The sequence below is a fragment of the Vicugna pacos genome, chromosome 9 (genome assembly GCF_048564905.1).
Source record: "Vicugna pacos chromosome 9, VicPac4, whole genome shotgun sequence".
Classification (NCBI taxonomy): Eukaryota; Metazoa; Chordata; class Mammalia; order Artiodactyla; family Camelidae; genus Vicugna; species Vicugna pacos.
The window spans coordinates 33,182,294-33,201,380 of record NC_132995.1 but is presented as its reverse complement, the minus strand read 5'-3'; the positions used below and the strand labels follow the sequence as shown (position 1 = coordinate 33,201,380).

The window sequence follows — 19,087 nt, the reverse complement described above, 5'->3', positions numbered from 1 at the left end:
AATGTGATTTCTTTGACTAGCAAATTTTTAGATTAGTCAAAATTTTTAAATTGAGATTTTACATCAGCACAACCTAGATTTCTCATTTCTCATAAAAAGGCAGGCAGTCTGGCTACATCACCCCTGCAAGGTGGTGACTGGCTGGAGCTGAACAGCAGCCGCTTCCTTAGCATAAGTCTTAGAACCTCCATTTTGCCACAGACCCCACCACTCCCATTGCCTCTCCAACGCTGACACCCAGTTGCCATTTATCCTCCCCTTGCCCTGATAACATTTCCAGCAGATTTCTTTCACATGTGGCTCTCTTCTCTTGCTCATGTTTCCCGACTGGCCCCAAGTTGTTTGTATCAGGGATTCTTAATAGAAGCACAGAAAAATCTCAGAAGGAAATGTCCCAAAAGGTTTGTGTTAGTTGGTTAGGTGATAACAGTTGATTTTTATTTTCTTCTGTGTACTCTTCTACAGTTTCCAAATTCTCTACAATGGACATGTACTTCTTTTTAATATCAAAAGACAAACGAACTGGTAATTACAAAGAAAATCCTCCCCATCTTTAAGGCTGAGATCCAGATCAAATGCTGCCTCCTGCAGGAAGTCTTCCTGGATTCCCAGCCAGGAATGATGGCTCTCTCAACCCTGTGCCGGAAATTCCAAGAGTTCTTGTCTCACATATGCCGCCCACACTAGATGAACTTACAGGGGAACAACCAGGTCTGGCCATCTGTGTCCAAAGGAATTAACTGTGATGGGCTGCAAAATGCTCAAGATTGTCTACAAGGGTTTTGAGATGACCTCTTAGGAGTCCATCAGGCTCTAAGCCACTATCACCAGGAGAGGCGTGCCTTGGTCTTTGGAGTGCTGGAGTGGAAATAAATTTGGACTGCTATGTTCCACAGTTCTTGCCACAAGAGGTTTTCGGGAGAAGCCATAGGCTCCTGCGAGGTGTGAGCTTGGCAGTGGTGAGCAAGGGTGATGCAGCTTATAGAAAGGCCCAGATGGAAAGATGGACCTAGCCCAGCCCAGAGCGTCTATACTAAGCCTGAGTCAGGGGCAGGCAAAGGCCCACACAGTAGATAAAGGTTATACAGCAGGCACCAGGCAGCTCTTGGGAACAACCACCCAAAATCCAGCATTGGAACTGGGGACACTGGGCTATGAGTAGAGGAGTAGGGAGGTCCTAGGAGAGAAAGGGAGGACCTGGAAGAGGAGAGGGAGGTCTGGGAGGCTGACAAAGGCAAGGGCCCTGGGCTCAGAGGTAGAGGAGCTGACGCTGTGCTCTGGGGAAGGAGCTCTCCTCCTCCAGGGATCTAGCTCAAAGCTCTGCCCCAAGCCATTTTCCTTGCATGGCATCCTTAGGTTAAAATGACAGGGGCTACAGAGTGCCCTCATGGTAACCATCAAAGACAGAGTGGCTATGGTACATTTCTGTCCTGGGCAAGGGCATGGGGCCAAGGACATCACCAGTCTCCAAGGTACGAGGCCTGCAGACTCCCGACCCCCAGCCGTAAGGGCCGGTCCAGTGGTGGTACGTTAAGATCAGGCTTCAGCCCCTGGCTAGGATTGCCGGGGGATGGTCCCACACTTGAGCCCCTGTGAGCTGGACCCAAGAGCCAAGTAGTCTCCCAGCCAATTCAGAAGGCCCAGCCTGAGAATCTGGCTGTCATGGCAACAGCTCCACCCCTCCGAGGTCCTCGGGCCTTCTCAAGTCTCCAGCTGGCCCACCAAGGGCTGGGCCTGGCTGCAGAGGCCACAGGCAGCGGTGAGGAGAGCAACTGTGCTTCCTGACACTGGCAGGGGGCCTGGTGGCCTAGATGCGGCTGGACGAGGTGCTGCCGGAGCTGATGGGGAGCCTGGCGCTGTCAGAGCTGTTCTTCAGAGGGGAGGGCCCGCCCCGGGCCTGCAGACGCATGGACCAGTACCAGAGGAAGATGAGGAAGCCTGTGGGCAGTGAGGGGGCACAGGCCTCAGAGGCTGGGGCAGTCCCACCCCAACCCCATTCCCTTCCAGAGCCACCTTGACCCAGATCTCCTCCTGCCCTCCTCCCTACACAGGCTCCCCGCACCGATGTGACCCTGGGAGCACCTTCTATGTGCCAGGCACTGGGCAGTTCGCTGTACATCACCTCACTTTACTCTCTCCAGGTTCCTATGAGGTCAGGCCTCATCATTACTGTTCTGTTTTACAAATGAGAAACTGAGGCACAAGGAGATCAGGGCACTTGGCTGAGCCAGGAGTCAAGCAGCAGTGGTCAGGCTTTGGAGCCACCTGCTTAAGTACCTTGTGCTATTGCTCCTCCCCAGATAATGATACTGCGATTTATTAATAGCTCAGTAAATGCTTGTGTGAATTTGTGAGCATCATTTATAATCCTGGCAGAGTCCCCTTCACTTGGGAGGGAGGTGAGAAAACAAAGACTCACCTCCCTCACACCCCACTCCATTGCATGGGGTCCCACAGGGGCCTTGCCTTCCCTGTTTTCCTACCCAAGTCCTCCTCCCAACCCAGCACAGCCAAGCACAGAGATAGGTGTGTGTGTATGAGTGTGATGTGGGGGGCAGGGGTGGAGGGGTGCAGGTAGAGCAGGAAGGGACCCTGCTGGCATCAAGCCAGGCCCTCATGCTCCAGCCCCTCTGCCCCTCTCCCCTCACTCCCTCCTTTCTTCCCCCATTCACTACCCTTTAGCCCTGCTCCTTCCAACACAGCCTAATTCTAGCCTGAGGACCTTTGCTCATATTTCTCCCTCTGCCTGGAGCTCTCCTCCCCCAGACCAGGTCTCCTCAGCCTGTGACGCATCCCCTGAGCATCTGCCACAATGAGGAGTCTGACTCGGCAGGTGTGGGGCAGGCCAGCATCTGTGTTTTTAACAAGCTCCCGGAGATGTGGATGCTGCTGGTCCGAGGACCACGCTTGGAGGAGTAGGGCCCTGATCTCTCCCTGGTTGGATCCTGCTGCTGTCTTCAAGTGTCTCCTATGCAGAGAGGCCTCCCTGGCCACCCTCCCCAAAGTATCCCCACCCCAGCTCGGACTGTCCATCACCTGGCCCAATGTCACTTCCCTCCTCTCCGAGATGCCCTTTGATGTCTGTGACCTTGCTTGTCACACTTGGTCTCCCTGCCCCCTATCCCCGGGAAATGAGCTCTGTGGAAGCAAGGGCCTTGCCCAGCCAGTTCACAACTGTAGCCCCAGGGCTTGCTAGTAGGTACTCAATAAAGTCTTGTTGACTGTGGCCTGGATGCCCCCATTATACAAATGAGAAGTCTGAGGCCCAGGGAAGGGAAGCGTCCAGGTGGCCTGGGTCATCTCTTCCCTGCTCTATTCCCCATTGATGTGTACCTGGCCAGGGCCAGGGAGCGGGATTTTCTCCACACATACCTTGGAAGGAGGTGATGATGCTGAAAAAGTAGAGGATGACAAGCTGGAAGGTACCAGAAGCAAAAGAGAAGAAGACCAAGGCCCAGGGTAGGCCGAGGACCAGGCTGAGGCCGAGCAGCGTCAGCACGTGGGGCCACTTCTGGGTGTGCGGACGCAGCCGCAGGATCTGCACCACCATCATGCCCAGCATGGCCATGTTGAACAGCAACACCAGGCTGAAGAGGCCCAGGTTGGTGACATGGCTGACCAAGGAGTCCCGAATCCAGCACCTGTGGGCAAGGGAATGAGGGTTCAGCGCAAGGCTGGGGTCTCCCTTTCAAACAGAGAGCCGGCCTTGGGCTCACTGCATTCATCCAAAATTTAGTACCAGAGTTTTCCTGTTCTTGTGTTTGCTTTCATGACTACTCGTTGTTTATGACAAGTATTGCTTGTTTCCCATTTACAGCTGATATAATTTTTTAAAAACACATTTAAGTTAATAAGCCAGATGACTTAAAGAAAAAAATTAAGCAAATAGTAACACAGGTGGTACAAAGTGAGGCAAAAATCACAAGGTCATGATGTAAAAACTGAAGTTTTCAAAACTCTGAAGCAATGGAAAGGATTCCTTCCTAGCCTGGAGCTCAGGAACCCTGGATAGTAGTCTAGGTTCAGGCGGACACACAGGTCAGGCCACCACTGGCCTGGGCGAATTAGCTGAGTGGAGGAGGACTGGATCTCAGCCCCACTCATCCCCCGGCTGGGAGCCTCTGAGCAGTGTGGTGTGGATCCCTGCCTTCTCCAGGCCTCAGTCTTTCCATATCTCCCTGAGGAGACAGGGGAGTGCAGCAGAGGAACACGCTGGAAGCTCATCTGCTCTAACCCATACTCCCACTCACAAGTAGGGAGAATGAGGCCCAGAGAGGGACCAGGGCCTGTGCAAGGTCATCTGGCAAGTGAGTGGCAGATCCAGACCTGTTCTCATCCTCCTTGAGAGAAGGGTCACACTTACCCCAGAGCTCTGGTCAAGGCCAGGCCAATACCTCCAGCAGCCTGGCACTCAGAAATCTCTTGGTCAGCATGGCCTGGGCCCAGGCTGCTCCCTGACATCTGCACCATGAGGCCCACCCTCCCGCCGCTGCTGCACACAGCACTCACATGGAAGGATAGATGACACTCTCTGGAGTCCTGTGCACAGCTAGGATGATGGAGCCATAGTTGTTCACATCCACCAGTGCCACCAACGTCACCAGGAAGATGGGGAAGCCTGTGGGCAGCAAAGCATGGAGCTCCATCTCCCACCCTCTGAGCCCTGCCCCTCCCCCATCCTCTGTGAGCCCTCCTCTCAGACCTGTGCTCCCCGAGCCCACCCAGCCCCATCTGGGGCCCATCCTCCAAGCTGCGACCCTCCCCTTCCTCATTCCAGTTTGGGTTTCCCATAGAAGAAGCCCATCCTTAACCCTGGTCCCTCACCATCCTGGGGGCCCCTAGGAGAAAGGGCCTACAGTTCCCTGCTGAGGGGCTGGATGTCCCAAGGAGAGATGGGAGGAGTAGACAGGATACTGGGGTGGGAGACAGATCATCGGGGGACATCTAGAGTTATGCCCCAAGAGGATGTCTGTCCTGGCCCTGAAGTGGAGACTGAGAGCTCCCTAGAAGGGGTCGCCCACTACCGAACACCTGGGTCTTGACACAGATCCAACTCAGAAGGAATTGCAAGTAAATCAATGAAGTGAACAAAGAAGGGGCCGAATGAGAAATAGAGGAGGAGCAGCAAGTTGGGGTGAGGGACACGTGGAGGTTGGTGGGCCTGTCCAACGTCCAAAAGGACTTGTGGTGTGTGTCCCTGGGCCTCCAGGTCTGAAAAAAGAGAGGTCTGGGCCATAGGTAAATTGTCTTGTTACTGGCCGAGAACAAATGAAAGAGCCATATGGGATCTGTTATCTTAGGTTCATAAGGATCCACAGGTAAGGCCACCACCAGCCTGAGAGAATTAGGTGAGTGGAGGACTGTCCCCCAACTGGGTGCCTTTGAGCAGTGCACAACCTGCACATCCATACATGGTAGCCCTACTTTTAAAGGAGTGAGAGATGTAGAGAATATGTAAGTGTTTCTTGAGGACAGGGGTCACCGCCTCATCTTTCTAAAGAGGACCTTGACTCAGCCAAGGTAAAGAACCCCTGAGGATGGGTGGGTGAAGGAAGCAGTGAGGGAATGGTCAGAGGGGTAGGTGGAGAAGTGGGACCAAGCGCTCATGTTCTGCCAGAAGCCAAGAAGGAGAGGCAGGTCTGGGGGTGCCATCAATCCCCTTCACCAACTTACCCCAGCCTACGATGCTCAGCTTGAGCAGGTAGCCAGGGACGTAGGTGCCAAAGACCTCGACCACGAGTCGGTAAAGGTTGTAGCCCTCAAGGCCCATCCAGGAGAGGCAGGCGAGCAGGGAGAAATGCAGGAAGACGGCACTGGTGCGGCAGGCAGCCTCGGAGCCTGCCAGGGCCACTGGCTCACTGAGCAGGAAGCTCACATCCAGCAGAAAGACGGCCAGCAGCAGGTTCATGTGCACCTTGATGGTGTAATCCCTAGACTTCCTCCTGCGTGGTGAGGGTGGGGGTGGGGCAGGCAGGTCACTCCGGTGGGAAGGGTGGGAAGGCAGGGAGGGAGGGGGTGTGCCCACTCCTCCTCTTCCTTTTCTTCCTCCTCCTCCTCCAGGCAGCCTTCCCAGGCCCCCCACACACTCCCTAAACTACTCCTGTGGCTGCAGCCAGATTGTTCTCTACTTGTCCTTGTGCGCTGACCATGTGCCCAGCCCCCGGGGCTCACACACTGTGTGTGCATTTAACAGCAGCCTTAGCCAGACACAGCGCCGAAGACAAATCAACCACTACAATCAACCAGGAGCTCCCAGAGTCAGAAGGAAAAGACCGCATTTTTTCCTGTTTTGGAGAATGCAGGCCACCCATGTTCTGTGTCTGCCTGCCTGTCTATTTGCACGACTGTGCATCTGTGAGTGCAGAGTATGTGCACTGTGTCCTCATGTCCTCAGGTTGTGTCACCTGTCTCACCCCCACCCCAGGATTCTATGTGGCCCAGGGCACTGTTAGCCTTTCCTCCCCGGCTCCCCTCACCCCCAACTTGCTCTGCTTGGCACTATCCACTGCCTGTCCCAGAGGGCGCAGGAGAAATACCCAGACCCCAGGGTCACCATCCTGGAGTCCCATCCCTGCCCTGCCCCTAACTCCTAACTTGAGGCACCACCTGAGACTGGTCTCATCCCCCTCACCCTCAGTTTACTCATCTGTGAAGTGGGAGGGAGGATGGCCCCCCTCACAGCGTTGGGGTGACTGTTACACTGATTCAAAGGACCTGGCACAGATAAGATGCTCAGTCCCTACGTGTTCCTATCTTTGTGTCCTTGGGCACCTTTGTGATCCATGGGTGTTAGGGGGCTTGTGCCCCCACCCCCAGTCCTACTGAGACTGCCAGCTGTCCCTCCTCATCGCCTACTCCAGCCCCACCATGTGCACAGCTGTGGCCACAGGCTCCACCCTCCCCTTCACCCTGTCAAGGACAGTGAACGCATTCCAAGTGTCTTCATTCTAGAACTAAGGGTGTCTCGCCTTCACCCAAACAGGTCCAGGCTCCAACCACGTCTGCACCTCAGTCTAGGCCAAGCCCAGCGCTGATAATCCAGACCCCACATGCAGCCGGTCTGAGGGCGGCGGAGGCATTCTTCACTCCGCCAAAGGCGGCTCCTTCTCTCCTCAGGCACCCAAACGACTGGGGTGCCACGCCTCCATGGAGCCAGGGGGCCAGGCCTCAGAACAGACACCAGGGAATGGGGGCTGGAGAGAATTCTGGAGGCTCTTCCTGTCTAGGGCAGTCACTGTCAGTCAGCTCTGGTAACCGGGGCCTTGTGGGTCTGGAGCCAGCCTCCTTGGGTGCAAGCCTGCTTCTGCCACATCCCTGCTGTATGACCTCAGTCAAGTCACTGACCCTCTCTGAGTGCTCTTTCACAGGCCCTGGTGAGAATGAACCAAGTTCACACATGTAAAGCACTCAGAACAGTAAGTGCTGACCGTTATCATTATCACCCCATTGTATTATTATGTGCCCCCGGCTTCCACATTTGGGTATTCAAGGACAGAAATCTAGATTGTATGTCAGCTCTCCCAATTTGAAATGTTGGCCATTAATATCAACTGTAAATGCTGTGTTACTCAAACACCGCAGATCTGAGGAGGAAATGCAGGCCTCAGGGGTCAGCTGGCAGCACCTCCCAGGGCTCCCATAACCACACACAAATTTCAGGGTCAGTCAGGCCAGCCTCCAGGGTGGGTCTGCATGGTGAGGGGGTCCTGGCCTGGGGAGCTGGAATGGAGGTTCCTCTCCCCTCTCCTTTCCCCCTTCCAGGGCCTACCTGGAGCAGAAGTAGGCGGCGATGGTGAGGACGCAGGCCAGGGCGGAGATGACACAGCCCACGTAGGAGAGGAGGGTCAGGTAGTGCTTGTGCACGGCGTCCACTTCCACGGAGGCCACCTGGGCCCACGAGACAGGTCAGGGCTGGCCTCAGCTCCCCAGATCGACACTGAGGGCTTGCCCAAATGGAGGGCTATCTCATGGTTCCTGGAGACCCTTGGGAGTCTATGAATCATTCCTGCCCCCAAACTGAGCAGAATGTGCTCCCACGAGTGCCTTTTTTTTACCACCTTATCAACTGGTCCCCTATCCCACCAAGATCAAGAACCCTCCACCAGAGAATTCATTTTCTGTCCTGGCACTAATTATTTTTTTTATAACATTCAACGTAGGAATAAGCCTCCTGTGAGAAAGTGAGCTCCCCACGCCCAGAGAGAGCTGGAAGACCACTCTGGTCCCTCAGATGCTGGGGTCCTAAGATTCTGGGAGAATGAACCTAGGATGCAAAGCTTCTGAGATTTGGGGGCACTGAAGTCCACCACGAGGGCCTCCATACTGGGCCATGGCATTCCCTCCAGGGCTCTTTTGAAACATACTCCTGGCCCCACCCTAGCCCTGTGGAATCAGAATCCTAGGTTAGGGCCAGGAACTTGCATTTTTATCAAGTACCAAAATTTGGGAATAAAGAGCAAGGGCCTCAGAGAGCAGCTCTTTTACTTACTACTAGCTGTGTGACCTTGGGTAAATTGCTTAACCTCTCTGAGCTTCAGGTTCCCTATCTACAAAATGGGACAACAACAGGAGCCACCTTGGGGCTTGTGAGGAATGAATGACATATGTGAAAAGTGGCTGGCACAAAGCAAGAACCTGGCCTGTGTATGGCTACGGGGAGGGGTGGGGGACCACGCACCATCAGCACTGCAAAGTAGGTCAGGTGATTGCAGAGGCAGGACGTCTGTGTCTCTTTCCTGATGGTCTCACACCCGGCATCGCTCCAGCTCCCTGGGCTGCTCGCTGAGGAGGCACCAGCATTGGGCTCTGAGACAAGCCCAGCACCACAGCACCCCACTGTACCTCACAAATGCGTGACTGTGTCCCTCTTCCCAGCCTTTCCTGCCCTGGGCAGATCCCTAGTCCACCACCACTTGCTCTTCAAAGCCCACTTTTCTCCAGGAAGCCCTCTTTGATTAACCCCATCTCCCCTACTTTCCAGGACCCCCTTTCTTCTCCTCCTCCAGGTACCTGCCCAACTCAGTGACCACTCCACACTCACATGTCAGGTCTTCAACCCAGAATACACATTGTAGAGTCACATTCTTCTGTAGGAAGAAGAAATAGAAGTGGATCTCAGGACAGTCCACTCCTTTACAGGTCAGGCTGAGGGAGTCAGTGTCAGGCCACCACCCTATTTGGACCTGACTGGCTGATGCCCTCAGCCAGTCAATCATTTTGTTAAAGACAAGTGATTCAGAAGAGAGAGGAGAATGGGGACAAATAGGGACCCCCGTCCCCTTGGTCGCTTTGCTTACACTCACCGGCTGTGGCTGGTGCTGGAAGGTGAGTACCACAGGGTCTGACAGGTTTGCCACTTTGGTGTTCTGCACAACAATACCCAAGACCTTCTCACCCAAGACTTGGCTGGAATTCTTGTCCTAGATGTATGGAGTGGGAGGAGAGAGTAGGGATGGGGCTCAGGACTGAGAAGAAAAGCCCAGAAGTTCCCTAGGCCCTCTAGATTCCTGTTTCTGCCCGGCACATTGCTTTAAAATTCTGTGTCTTCCTCTGGAAGCATTTCTTGCATGGGTAGTCATTTACACCATAGTGAGAAAACACCATTTAGACCTCTCCCAGGTCTAAATCTCCCACACTGCCATCCAATTTCTAACTTTACTTTGGCTCTTGGAGGAGGGGGCTTGGCTTCATGCCTACCTTCCATCTCTCCATCAGACAGAAGCTGCTTTCCCCAAGGGAGGGTATGAGGATGACAGCCCCATACCTGGAACAGGGCTTGGCTGCTGAAGTCCACCAGGAGGAGTCTCTTTTCAGCCTCCTCCCTCCGGCCTTTGGTCTTCTGGAAGAGTGCCCGGGGCAGCAGCACTGAGTACTCCAGGATCTCACTCTGCTCCTCCTGCAGACCACGATCCCACTGGGGCTCAGCCAGAGGTGGACCTCCAGATCCCCTCCACATCCCCTAGCACATGCCTTCCTGGATGCTGCCATCTCTGAGCCTACCTCCTTCAGGAAGTCAGGCCTGACTCATTACAGCCCTTCTCACCCCTCCTTTCCTTGGCACCAATGCTGGCTGGGGAGCCTTATGGATAGAGCCCAGGGCCCAGGGGCAAACAGGCCTGGGAGAATCATGGGGTATTCTGTGGTCTGGGCTTCAGATACCGACTGCCTATGGCATCCTGGTGCACTGGGATAGAAAAGGGTAACGTGGGTAGCACCCAGCTACCCAGGCCCACCAAGGGGCAGGCTCAGGACAGGTATTTTGGTGCTGGTCTTCTGTCCACGTGGATGTGCCACAGGAGCCCCTCAACAAGACAAGGTCCTTCCCCACCTCTGTTCCCACCACCGTGCCAGGAAGGGTCCTCAGTGCCATGGGGTAGCTACTGACTAAGGGTACTCCTTGGGCCTCAGGCCTTCCTTGTCAGCACACATCTGGCTCCTAGAGGCCCCAGGGAGGGGCGAGAGGAGCCCTCACAGCCTCCACATCTGCTTCCTGCTGTGGCCGCTGATCCTGACCCCTGACCTCCTGCCGGGAGTGGATATGCAGGTCCTGGAGGCTGGCCGTGGGCTGGAGCTTCCACACCGTGGCATTGATCCGATCCTCCTCGAAGGACACCGTGTCCCCTGTGAACCTCACAGAGGTCAGCTTCGACTCCAGGTTCTGCAGCTGCCTGGCAGGGGGGAGAGAGGGCAGGTGACTGCTGGGGCCGGAGGGGGTTGGGGGAAGGGAGTGGCCTGGATCCAGGCAGGTAGACCAAGGGAGAGGAGAGATTCAGGCAGATGCACAGGAAAGAGGGTCAGGGGAGAGAAAGAGATGCGGCAAGAGAGAAAAACAGCCCAATGAACATGGAACAGACAGAATAACCTGCGGGGGTGGGGGTGAAGGAAGCTGGAACATCAGCGCAAACAGGAAAGGAGTGGGTGGGGAGCTATCCTTGGAATCAGCCACCAGGTTCTGAGCCCAGGTCTGCCTGAACCAACCCACTTTGCACCACAGAGCAGCCCCACCCATCTGTGAGCCTCAGTCTGCTGAACTCTAAAATGGGCCAATCCTTTTCCCTTTACTGGTGGAGAAGAGGGCTTGGGTGCAGCTGTCCTGGGCTGGCGGGTGTGACTTGTTTTTACTGACTCAGGCAGGTGAGGTGCTTGGCCTGCGGGGGCCCTATTTCCTCCAAGAGGAGATGGAAAGAAAAGAGCATTCCAGGCCCAGGGGAGGGTCTCCAACTGGCCTCCCACCCCAGGTCCCTGCCCTGCCCAGGTCTGGGGGACACCTCCTCCTCACCCTTCACACGCCAGGAACCACACTTACTGGCCCGTGGAGGTGAACGGCAGCTTCCTTGAGGTCTTCCGGGGATGCTTCAGAAGCTGGTTGAGCAGCTGGAGATCCTTCTTCAGCTCACATATGTCCACCGAGGCATTGTGGGAGGCCTTCAGGGGAGGATCTGGGGGAGAGGGACAGACACACCCACCTAAGGCTGTTGAATGAGGTGCCAGGCCACGTTCGTTGTACTTCCATTTAATCCTCTGTGACTCTGAAAGCTTCTACCCCCATTTTACAGGACAGGAAACTAAGGCTCCAAGAGGTGGGGGTACTCCCCCAAGTCACTCAGAGATGCAGCCAGCTGGACAGTGCTCTGTCACACGGAACCCCCAGCAACTCTAGCCTCAGCAGGGTGGGCTGGGACACACCTACCCAGGCATCCTTCTGACTATACACAAGGAGTGGGGCGGGGGGCCAGCTCCCTGGGGACAGGGTCAGGCAGGCCCCCTTCAGGAGGGTCTGGCAGGTGGGAGGCTTGTGCAGGGGCTCCAGGCCCTCCATCCAGGTACCCTGCACCCAAGGGCTGCAGACTCAGGCACCTCCAGGGATCAGACAGGACTCAGATGAGGTAGGCAGATAGGGAGAGGGACATGTGGGAAGGAGCCATGCCCTGTGCCATCAAGGAAGGCAGGCCCTGTAGCCTCATCTGAATTTATAAGGCAGAAAGCCTGATTTTTAGGTCATTAAAAGCCCTGGTCATGGTTTTAAAAAACTCTCTACAGGCCAAATAAGACCAGGCCAGATCTGTTCTTCAAGACTCAATTTGCAGCTGTGCCTGACTTTGCCCTAAACCCTCCCAGGTTGGGGCAGAATCCCAGCCTGGGAGCAGGAGCCCTGTCTACTGCCCTGGCCCCTGTCTGCAGCACTGGACAGCACCTGGGCCTGCGGCTGCCATCCCCTAGCATTTGCATGGGCCCAGAGCTGCTAATCTATTCAAAGGCCTGTGCCCCCAACCCTGGCAGCCCCACCCCAAACTGTAGCTCCCTGAAAGGAACCAAAATCAGGGAAATCCTAGACCCTGAAGAAAGCCTCCAGTTCCTTCTGGCCACCCTCTCCCCCCGTCCCCATTCAGCACTGAATAGGAGGCAGCAGCCACATCACACCTGTCCCTTCCCAGGCCAAACACACAGTCTGCACACTTCAGTGTCAGCCTCGCCACTTCCTGACCTTTGGTTTCTCTTGCTCTCCCTAAGTCCCCCACGCCAATCAGCTGCTGGGTTCAAATCCTGGCTCCCTCACTTAACCAGCTGTGCAACTTTGTGCCTCAGTCTCCTCCTCTGAAATGGGGATAAACAATCTAGATGATGCTGATAAAGCAGAATTTTTCCTCTGGTTCCTGACCTTCAGTCCTGTCTCTCCATTCTCTCTGCTCCTACCTTGCTCATTACTCATCTTCCTTCACCCGGAGCTTCGCTGCAGCCTCTAGGTGAGACTTCACCCCTTCACCCTCACCTCTACCTTCCCACAAACCTTCTTGAAGCACACCTTGCATCACTCTCTTCTGTTCTCAGACACCTTCACTGGCTCCCCACTGCCAGTGAACACAGCCCCTCTCTTTGACATGACATTCAGACCCGGTCTGCTCTAAGCCTGCCATGCATTTTGCCTTCCCAGCATCCAAGTCTTTGGCTAAGCTGTTACTTCTACCTGGAAGTTGCCTTACTGTGGAAGGAGAAGACAAAGCCAGCAGCACTGGGCAGACTGGTGTTCTGGGGCCTCCACCAGGAGCTGACAGAGGTGGCAAACAGTGGGGGCCCATGGGCTGGGCTCTCCTTCTGATGCCGGAAGCACAGGAGGTCAGAGGCCTGGTTACTCAGCACGAAGTCATTCTTGCCATAGCGAAGATGCAATTTCCCAGCATGGCGGTTCCAGTAGAGGCAGAAGTGGTAGAGGCCCCTGGGGTGAGGGAACGGCCAAGAAGCTGGATGAATGCCATGGAAGGGTGCATGGATGGTGAGGGCCTCCTGTGAGTTCTCGATGGAGATGTGCTGCTCGGACGTCTGCTTATAATGGAGGCTGCTGTTCTGCGTCTGGTTCCGCTGGCCACAGAAGCTGAAGTCTTCCCGGAGGCTCCCGCCACGGGCACCTGAGGAGGCAGAGATTGTAGATGGGACTCTGGGGTGGGGGCCAGCTAGCAGCATGGGATGGGGCAGGTCCTGGGCCCAGAACACAGGAGCCCAGTGCCTGGGACCCACACATATTCCAAGGGCTTATTCCTCAAAGGGTCTACAAAAATGTGAGTCTATCCTGCTCAAAGGTTGTTGGCTTCAAAATGTGAAAAGAACAAACAATAATTTCAGGAGTGGGATTCCTGCTGGATAAGGCAAAATAATATTGTAAATAACAATAAAATATTTAATGAGGCCATGCCTGCCACAGACAGTTGTGCAGACTGTGCACTGTGCCAAGATGCTCTGGCTGCAGAGGTGAACGGGGCAAAAATCCAGTCCATGGTCCCCACCTCAAGCTGTGCACTGTGGGGCTGCATCTGCCAGAAAGAAGGGGTACCTTTTTCTTTTTTCTAAGGTACTATCCCCTTGCTAAGCTCTGTCTGCAGGCCTGGGTCTGCCCAAAGCAGTTAGCAGATGTGCTGGCAGCTGTTCTAAACATAGGAGCATTTTTACATAAATCACAACACACACAGTCTCAACACCCCTCCAGGAAAGCCTACCTTGGACCAGGAGCAGACCCAGCAGGCACAGTGCTGTCTGTAGCAGCACTAGGGCAGCCATCTTCCTCCTCGAGGTCACCCTGAGACGTCACCACCTGAAAGAGGCCAGGAGTGTTTAGGAGGGGGCCTGACCCAAAGGGTGGTTGTGCCAGCCCTGCAGAGGGTGATGCCAGCATGGCATCGACGTGGGATGTGAGGTGGGGAGGCAAGTATGGAAACAGCCCATGGACTTCCCCAGAGCTGCCAGAGCTGAGCATCAAGAGGCAGTAGCTGAATTCAAGTGTTGGCTCCACCTCTCACTTGCTGTATAACCCTGTGTAGGTCACGGAAGACAGGACTAATTATAGTACCTCCCTCTGGACCCAGCAGTGACGGGGTCATCAGGCTAGAATTTGGAGGGTGGGGGGCTCTGCAGCACCACTAGGAGCCACCCCCACCACCCTGCCCCCTCCAGGCCTGCAGAAGACACAGGAAAAAGAGGGCTCTCAGGGCTCTTCTCCAAGAATCTCACCATAATTATCCCTAAGACCCAGCTCAGAGGACACCTCCTTCAGGAAGCCTTTCTCAACTCCCTCTACAGTCAGTCCTGGCCTCCTTCAGTTCCTACCACTAGCCAGGGCCCCTTCTTAGCCTCCTCTCAGAGGTACAGGTGCCTCCCTCCTCAGCCAGCCCGGGAGCTCCTGATCCACCTCTGTGCACAGGGCCTAGTGTGCATGGAGGTTGCTGGGAGGGTGGACAGTGAGGGAAATGGAATAAAGGATCAGCGCAGCAACAGCACCCTCTACAGGGCCTATGGAGAAGAGGAACTTCTCATTATGGCCACCAGGGGGAGCCAGTTCCCAGGGCAGCTGGAGAGGGCAGACGGACGTCCCAGTCTGGCAGGGAGATATAGCATCGCCCAAGTTGAGGAAGATCCAGTTCCCCTCAGCCCCATTCTGGTGTAGAATGGGCCTTCCAAGCTGAGCACCTACTGTCTGCCAGATTGTGCTGACCTACTCCTCTCACTCCTGCACCTGTATTAATCTTCAGACATACACTGTGAATTAGGCCCTATTGTTGGCCCATTTCACAGATGTGGAACCTGAGGTCCAAGGAGTCAAATGACTTGCCCAAGATTACTTCAGAGGTCAAGGGTTTTCTCCCTGCATGGTGAGGACTGCATTGCCTGGCAGAGAACCTGTGTGCTGGTCCTTAGAGCATCTCTCCACTGCCAGCTGGGCCCATGAGCAAGCTGGGTGCTGGTGGTTACAAATAGGCATCCTCATCCTGTAGGGAACTGCATATGGCCATACTGGCATATGCAGTCATCTGTCAAAAGCCAGACAAAAGGAAGCCTGGCAACCTGGGTCATGCGAGGAGTTTGACTTTGGGAGGAAAACAAGAAGGGCTTCCAGGAAGAAGAGGCTTTTAGACAGAATATTTGAGGGCAGCATTAAATGGAGGGGTGGCAGAGGCAAAAGTCACCGTCTCCTTCCTGGGCTGGGCCTTCCTTGAACAAATCTGGCCCCTTCAAGCTAAAACCAGTCTCCCGTGTCTCACCATGTGTGGAACCCCAATTTCTTGGACCTAGTCAGTCCGGTCAGTTGGGCTTACCATCCTGCCCTGGTGGGCATCACAGGACTCCTTAGAAGAAGGATGTGAAAGTATTTTGGGGAATGGCCACTGTTTCCTAGGTTGTGATTTTTAACATTTTATTCTGCATCCTCTGGGCATTTCAGCTCATTTGGTTTGGTTTTGTTTCAGGAGAAGGAAGGATTTATTACTTGCTGAAAGTAAGGAGAACACCGAGGATCTTTCTGAAGCCATGTCTACCATTTTGGTTCCTTTTGAAACTACTACCCTGATCAGAGGGAGGAAACCCAGCATCCGGTAACAGAGACATGTTACTTCTGGATCCCTTTTCTTTCCTTCTCCTTTCTGTCAGTCTCTGTCACTGTCTTCCTCTGATCCCCAATCCAAATGTCACCTCCCCCAGACGGCTGTGATCCCTGCTCTATACATGTAAGCTCTTAGCTCGCAGATCACTTATAGAATTTGGCCCCAATTCTCCATCTTATAGCATTTGGATTCAAGGCCTAGAGAGGGCCAATGACTTCCTGACATCACACAGCAAGCAAGGATGGAGCTGGCCAGAATCCATGTATCTGTCTGGCTCACTGACCTTCAAAGTGAGCGACCACTGTCAGTAGACAGGGCCCAGGACAGGGCAGAATCATCAGAGGGCTTTTGTCAATACTGCTGGATTGACCTTTGAAAGCAAAAAGGCAGAGACAGGAAGTGAGCTCCCCATCACTGAAGGGGCACTGGAGACTGTACCACTATGAAATGTCATGGTTCCAACAGGCAGGGATCTACGATGTGGCCTGACATTGCTGGCTTATCCCCCCTCTTCCCTGACTGCTCGCTCCAAGGTGAAGAACTCTAACCCTACTGACATTCTTGGCATTTGAGGGGAAGGGGCTGCCTGGCTTCTGTGAACCCACCTTTCGTAGAATGGACTTTGCAGCCAGATTGTCTGGGTTCAAATCTCAGTTCCCTCTACTCACTAGCTGTGTGTCCTTGGGCTAGTTACTCATCCTCTATGGGCCTCACTTTCTTCATCTGTAAATAGAAACAAAAACTGAGCCTACCTCAAGGGCTGTTGTGAGAATTAAATGAACTGATACCTGTAGAGGACTTAGAACAGGACCAGGCACATGGCAGGCGCTATAGGTATCAGCTAAGTATCTCTGGATACTTCCTGACCAGCTCATGGCTGCCCCTAACACAACCCCCTGGGCCTGTCACAGCTCCCTGCTCCTACACCTTCCCTCCCACCCTCCATGCCATCCCTTCATGGCCCCCACAGCCAGCTCAACCTCCAGAGCACTTTGACAGGAAATTCTTAGAGCATGAAATTTCCTTTCCGGGAAGACTGAAACCCCACCCAGAAAACTTCCCTCCTCACAGCCAGGACCTAACCCGGTCCCCAAGAGCCTCTGAGAGGCAAGAGAACTGGACTAGGGCACCATCTACGCTATCACATGAAATCCTCAGAATTACCATATGAAGCAAATCCTACTGTTTTGCCATTTTACAGATCAGGAAACTGAGACTCGGGAAGGGCTATCTGTTCCAAGGTCCCGGCTGGTAGAGCCAAGACATGGATCTGGGTCTCAGCCTAGAGAACTTGCAGAGCTGGTGCTGGCCAAGTTTCTAGAGATGCATGCTCTCCTCGCTTTGGGAGACCCCCAAAGAAAAGGAGAGAAAAATGGGGGAGCAGCCAAGACCACAGGCAGTGCAGACAACTCCAGCCTGGGAGAGAGGGTTTGGGGACCGAGCCCCTCCAGGGATGCCCCATCCTCCAGCTACCCTTCTGGAGTAGGTACACTTGACCTCAGGCCTTCCGTAAACACACACAGAGAACAAAACAGTCCGGCCTAGATTGACACAATAGCGTCAATCCCCAAGGATCCAGGCAAAGTGGAGGGGGCCAGGGCTCGTCTAAGCCAAGACGCCCCTGCTGCCCATACCCTGAATTGGCTGGGCCTGTGAGGAAGGGCTCTGGCTCCAGTTCGGCCTGAGCCATGCCGTCCTCAAAGTGGGGGAGGGGGCAATAAGTGGGGGACCCGTGGCTCACTTTCTCCCCTGGGGGCCTGAGTCACTTCCTCTGCCATCCGTGTCCAGCCACGAGTCATCGCTGGCCTAGTCCAGGCTCCTGGAAAACCCATTTCCTCAGAGGATAGAGGTGGAAGTTGAGTGGACAAAACCTGGGCAGCCCTGGGGTTAACCCTTCTCAGGCAGGCGCCTCCCCAGGAAGATGACCTGGACCAGGGCCCCTGTTCCTTTCCTTCTCCTGCCCTTGACATATACTGTGGACCACAAACCTACCCACCCTCCTCCAGCCTGTCTTTTTGCCTGGGTTGCCTTCCCAACCTCCACAGTCCAAATCATCTTCTGAAACTCAGTGAAGACATGCTGTCCCTCCGATGGTAAATGGTTGGCCCTGGATGGGGGCCAGGGCAGCCTGCTTCCCAGCAGCACCTCTTTTCGACCTCACTGGCGGTGAGGATGAATCACACTAACGGGCGGCTCACCTAGCATTTAGCAGGATACCAGGAACCTGGAACGGGCCTCCCAAAGCACAGCTGGGAGCAGAAGGGTGTGGGTGGGGGAAAGGAGCCCCTGCCCAAGTGGTCTTCAGGTATGAGCCTGGTCTTGCCCTCCTGGAGGAGGGACAGTAGGGACAGGACTCAGCTCAGCCTTCCTGCTCCAGCCCCTGTCCTCAGCAGCTCTCGAGTCAGTGGCGGCGGAGGTGGGGGCAGGGGGCGGTAGGGTAGGGGGCCAACATGGAGCTGCTGGCTGCCCTCCCTAGCCCTGGACAGAGGGCCTTAGGAAAGAAGGACTAGGCTATGGAGAGGGGTGGGTGAGCGTGAAACCTTGAGGGTGGAAGCACGCACATGAGTGTCAACACGCTTGTGCGTGTGTGTGCACCAGTGCGTGCGGGTGTGCAGGGCAGCAAGGAGGAACGTTAGAACAGAGCAGAGCGGGAGGCTCTAGCAGGTGTTTCCTCCATGGGGGTGTGGTGGGGCGCTGAGAGGACCCTCCACCAGCAGTTTCCAAACTCTTCTGTTTAAAGTCAGTCTAACTTAGAAACACCACGTACCCAACAAATCAAGGAAGGTGTCCCCATCAGTGGGATCCCAGGCCACACCCTACTCCCAGCCCAGACCCTCAGTGGGGCCCGGTGCTCGTGGCTCCTGAGAGCGAGCGCAAACATGGAGCTCGTCTCTCCTCCCTCTGTTCCTGCCCTCAAGCCGGGTGACTGAGGCCCAAACTAGGTGACCACAAAGAGCTCCCCCCAGGAAGGGTGTTCTGGCCTGGCTGAGGAAAACAGAATGACTTCAGGTTTCAGGAATTTTTCTACAATAAAGGAGAATAAAAATTAAGCTAGCTGCCTGTCCCCAGAAGCTGGCGGATGCCATGGCCCTGCCTGTTCACTGCCCAGGGTCTCAGTCCTGCACCAGACCCGGCAGTGCAGGCCCCACCACCCCATGGCTTCTGGTCCAGCCAAGTCCCTGCGTCACGACTCCCTCTGCCTGCCCAGACGGGCCCTGGCC

General features: G+C 54.9%; 1 protein-coding gene across 11 annotated transcripts in view; it reads right to left on the bottom strand.

Moving 5' to 3' along the window:
- Nucleotides 1-416: 416 nt before the first annotated feature.
- ADGRG1 (adhesion G protein-coupled receptor G1) overlaps nt 417-19,087 on the bottom strand; it is a 39,071-nt gene continuing 20,400 nt past the window's right edge. For all 11 annotated transcript variants that reach the window (XM_072967448.1, XM_072967446.1, XM_015248107.3 and 8 more), the window contains 13 exons: nt 13,989-14,083; nt 12,981-13,403; nt 11,306-11,438; nt 10,520-10,667; nt 9,764-9,895; nt 9,303-9,419; nt 9,041-9,086; nt 8,678-8,781; nt 7,769-7,887; nt 5,674-5,942; nt 4,510-4,618; nt 3,373-3,641; nt 417-1,938 (listed from right to left, as the gene is read on the bottom strand). In XM_072967448.1, coding sequence (XP_072823549.1) covers nt 1,808-1,938; nt 3,373-3,641; nt 4,510-4,618; nt 5,674-5,942; nt 7,769-7,887; nt 8,678-8,781; nt 9,041-9,086; nt 9,303-9,419; nt 9,764-9,895; nt 10,520-10,667; nt 11,306-11,438; nt 12,981-13,403; nt 13,989-14,049 — 2,061 coding nt within the window. In that variant the 5' untranslated portion in view covers nt 14,050-14,083 and the 3' untranslated portion in view covers nt 417-1,807. The remainder of the gene's footprint in view (nt 1,939-3,372; nt 3,642-4,509; nt 4,619-5,673; nt 5,943-7,768; nt 7,888-8,677; nt 8,782-9,040; nt 9,087-9,302; nt 9,420-9,763; nt 9,896-10,519; nt 10,668-11,305; nt 11,439-12,980; nt 13,404-13,988; nt 14,084-19,087) is intronic.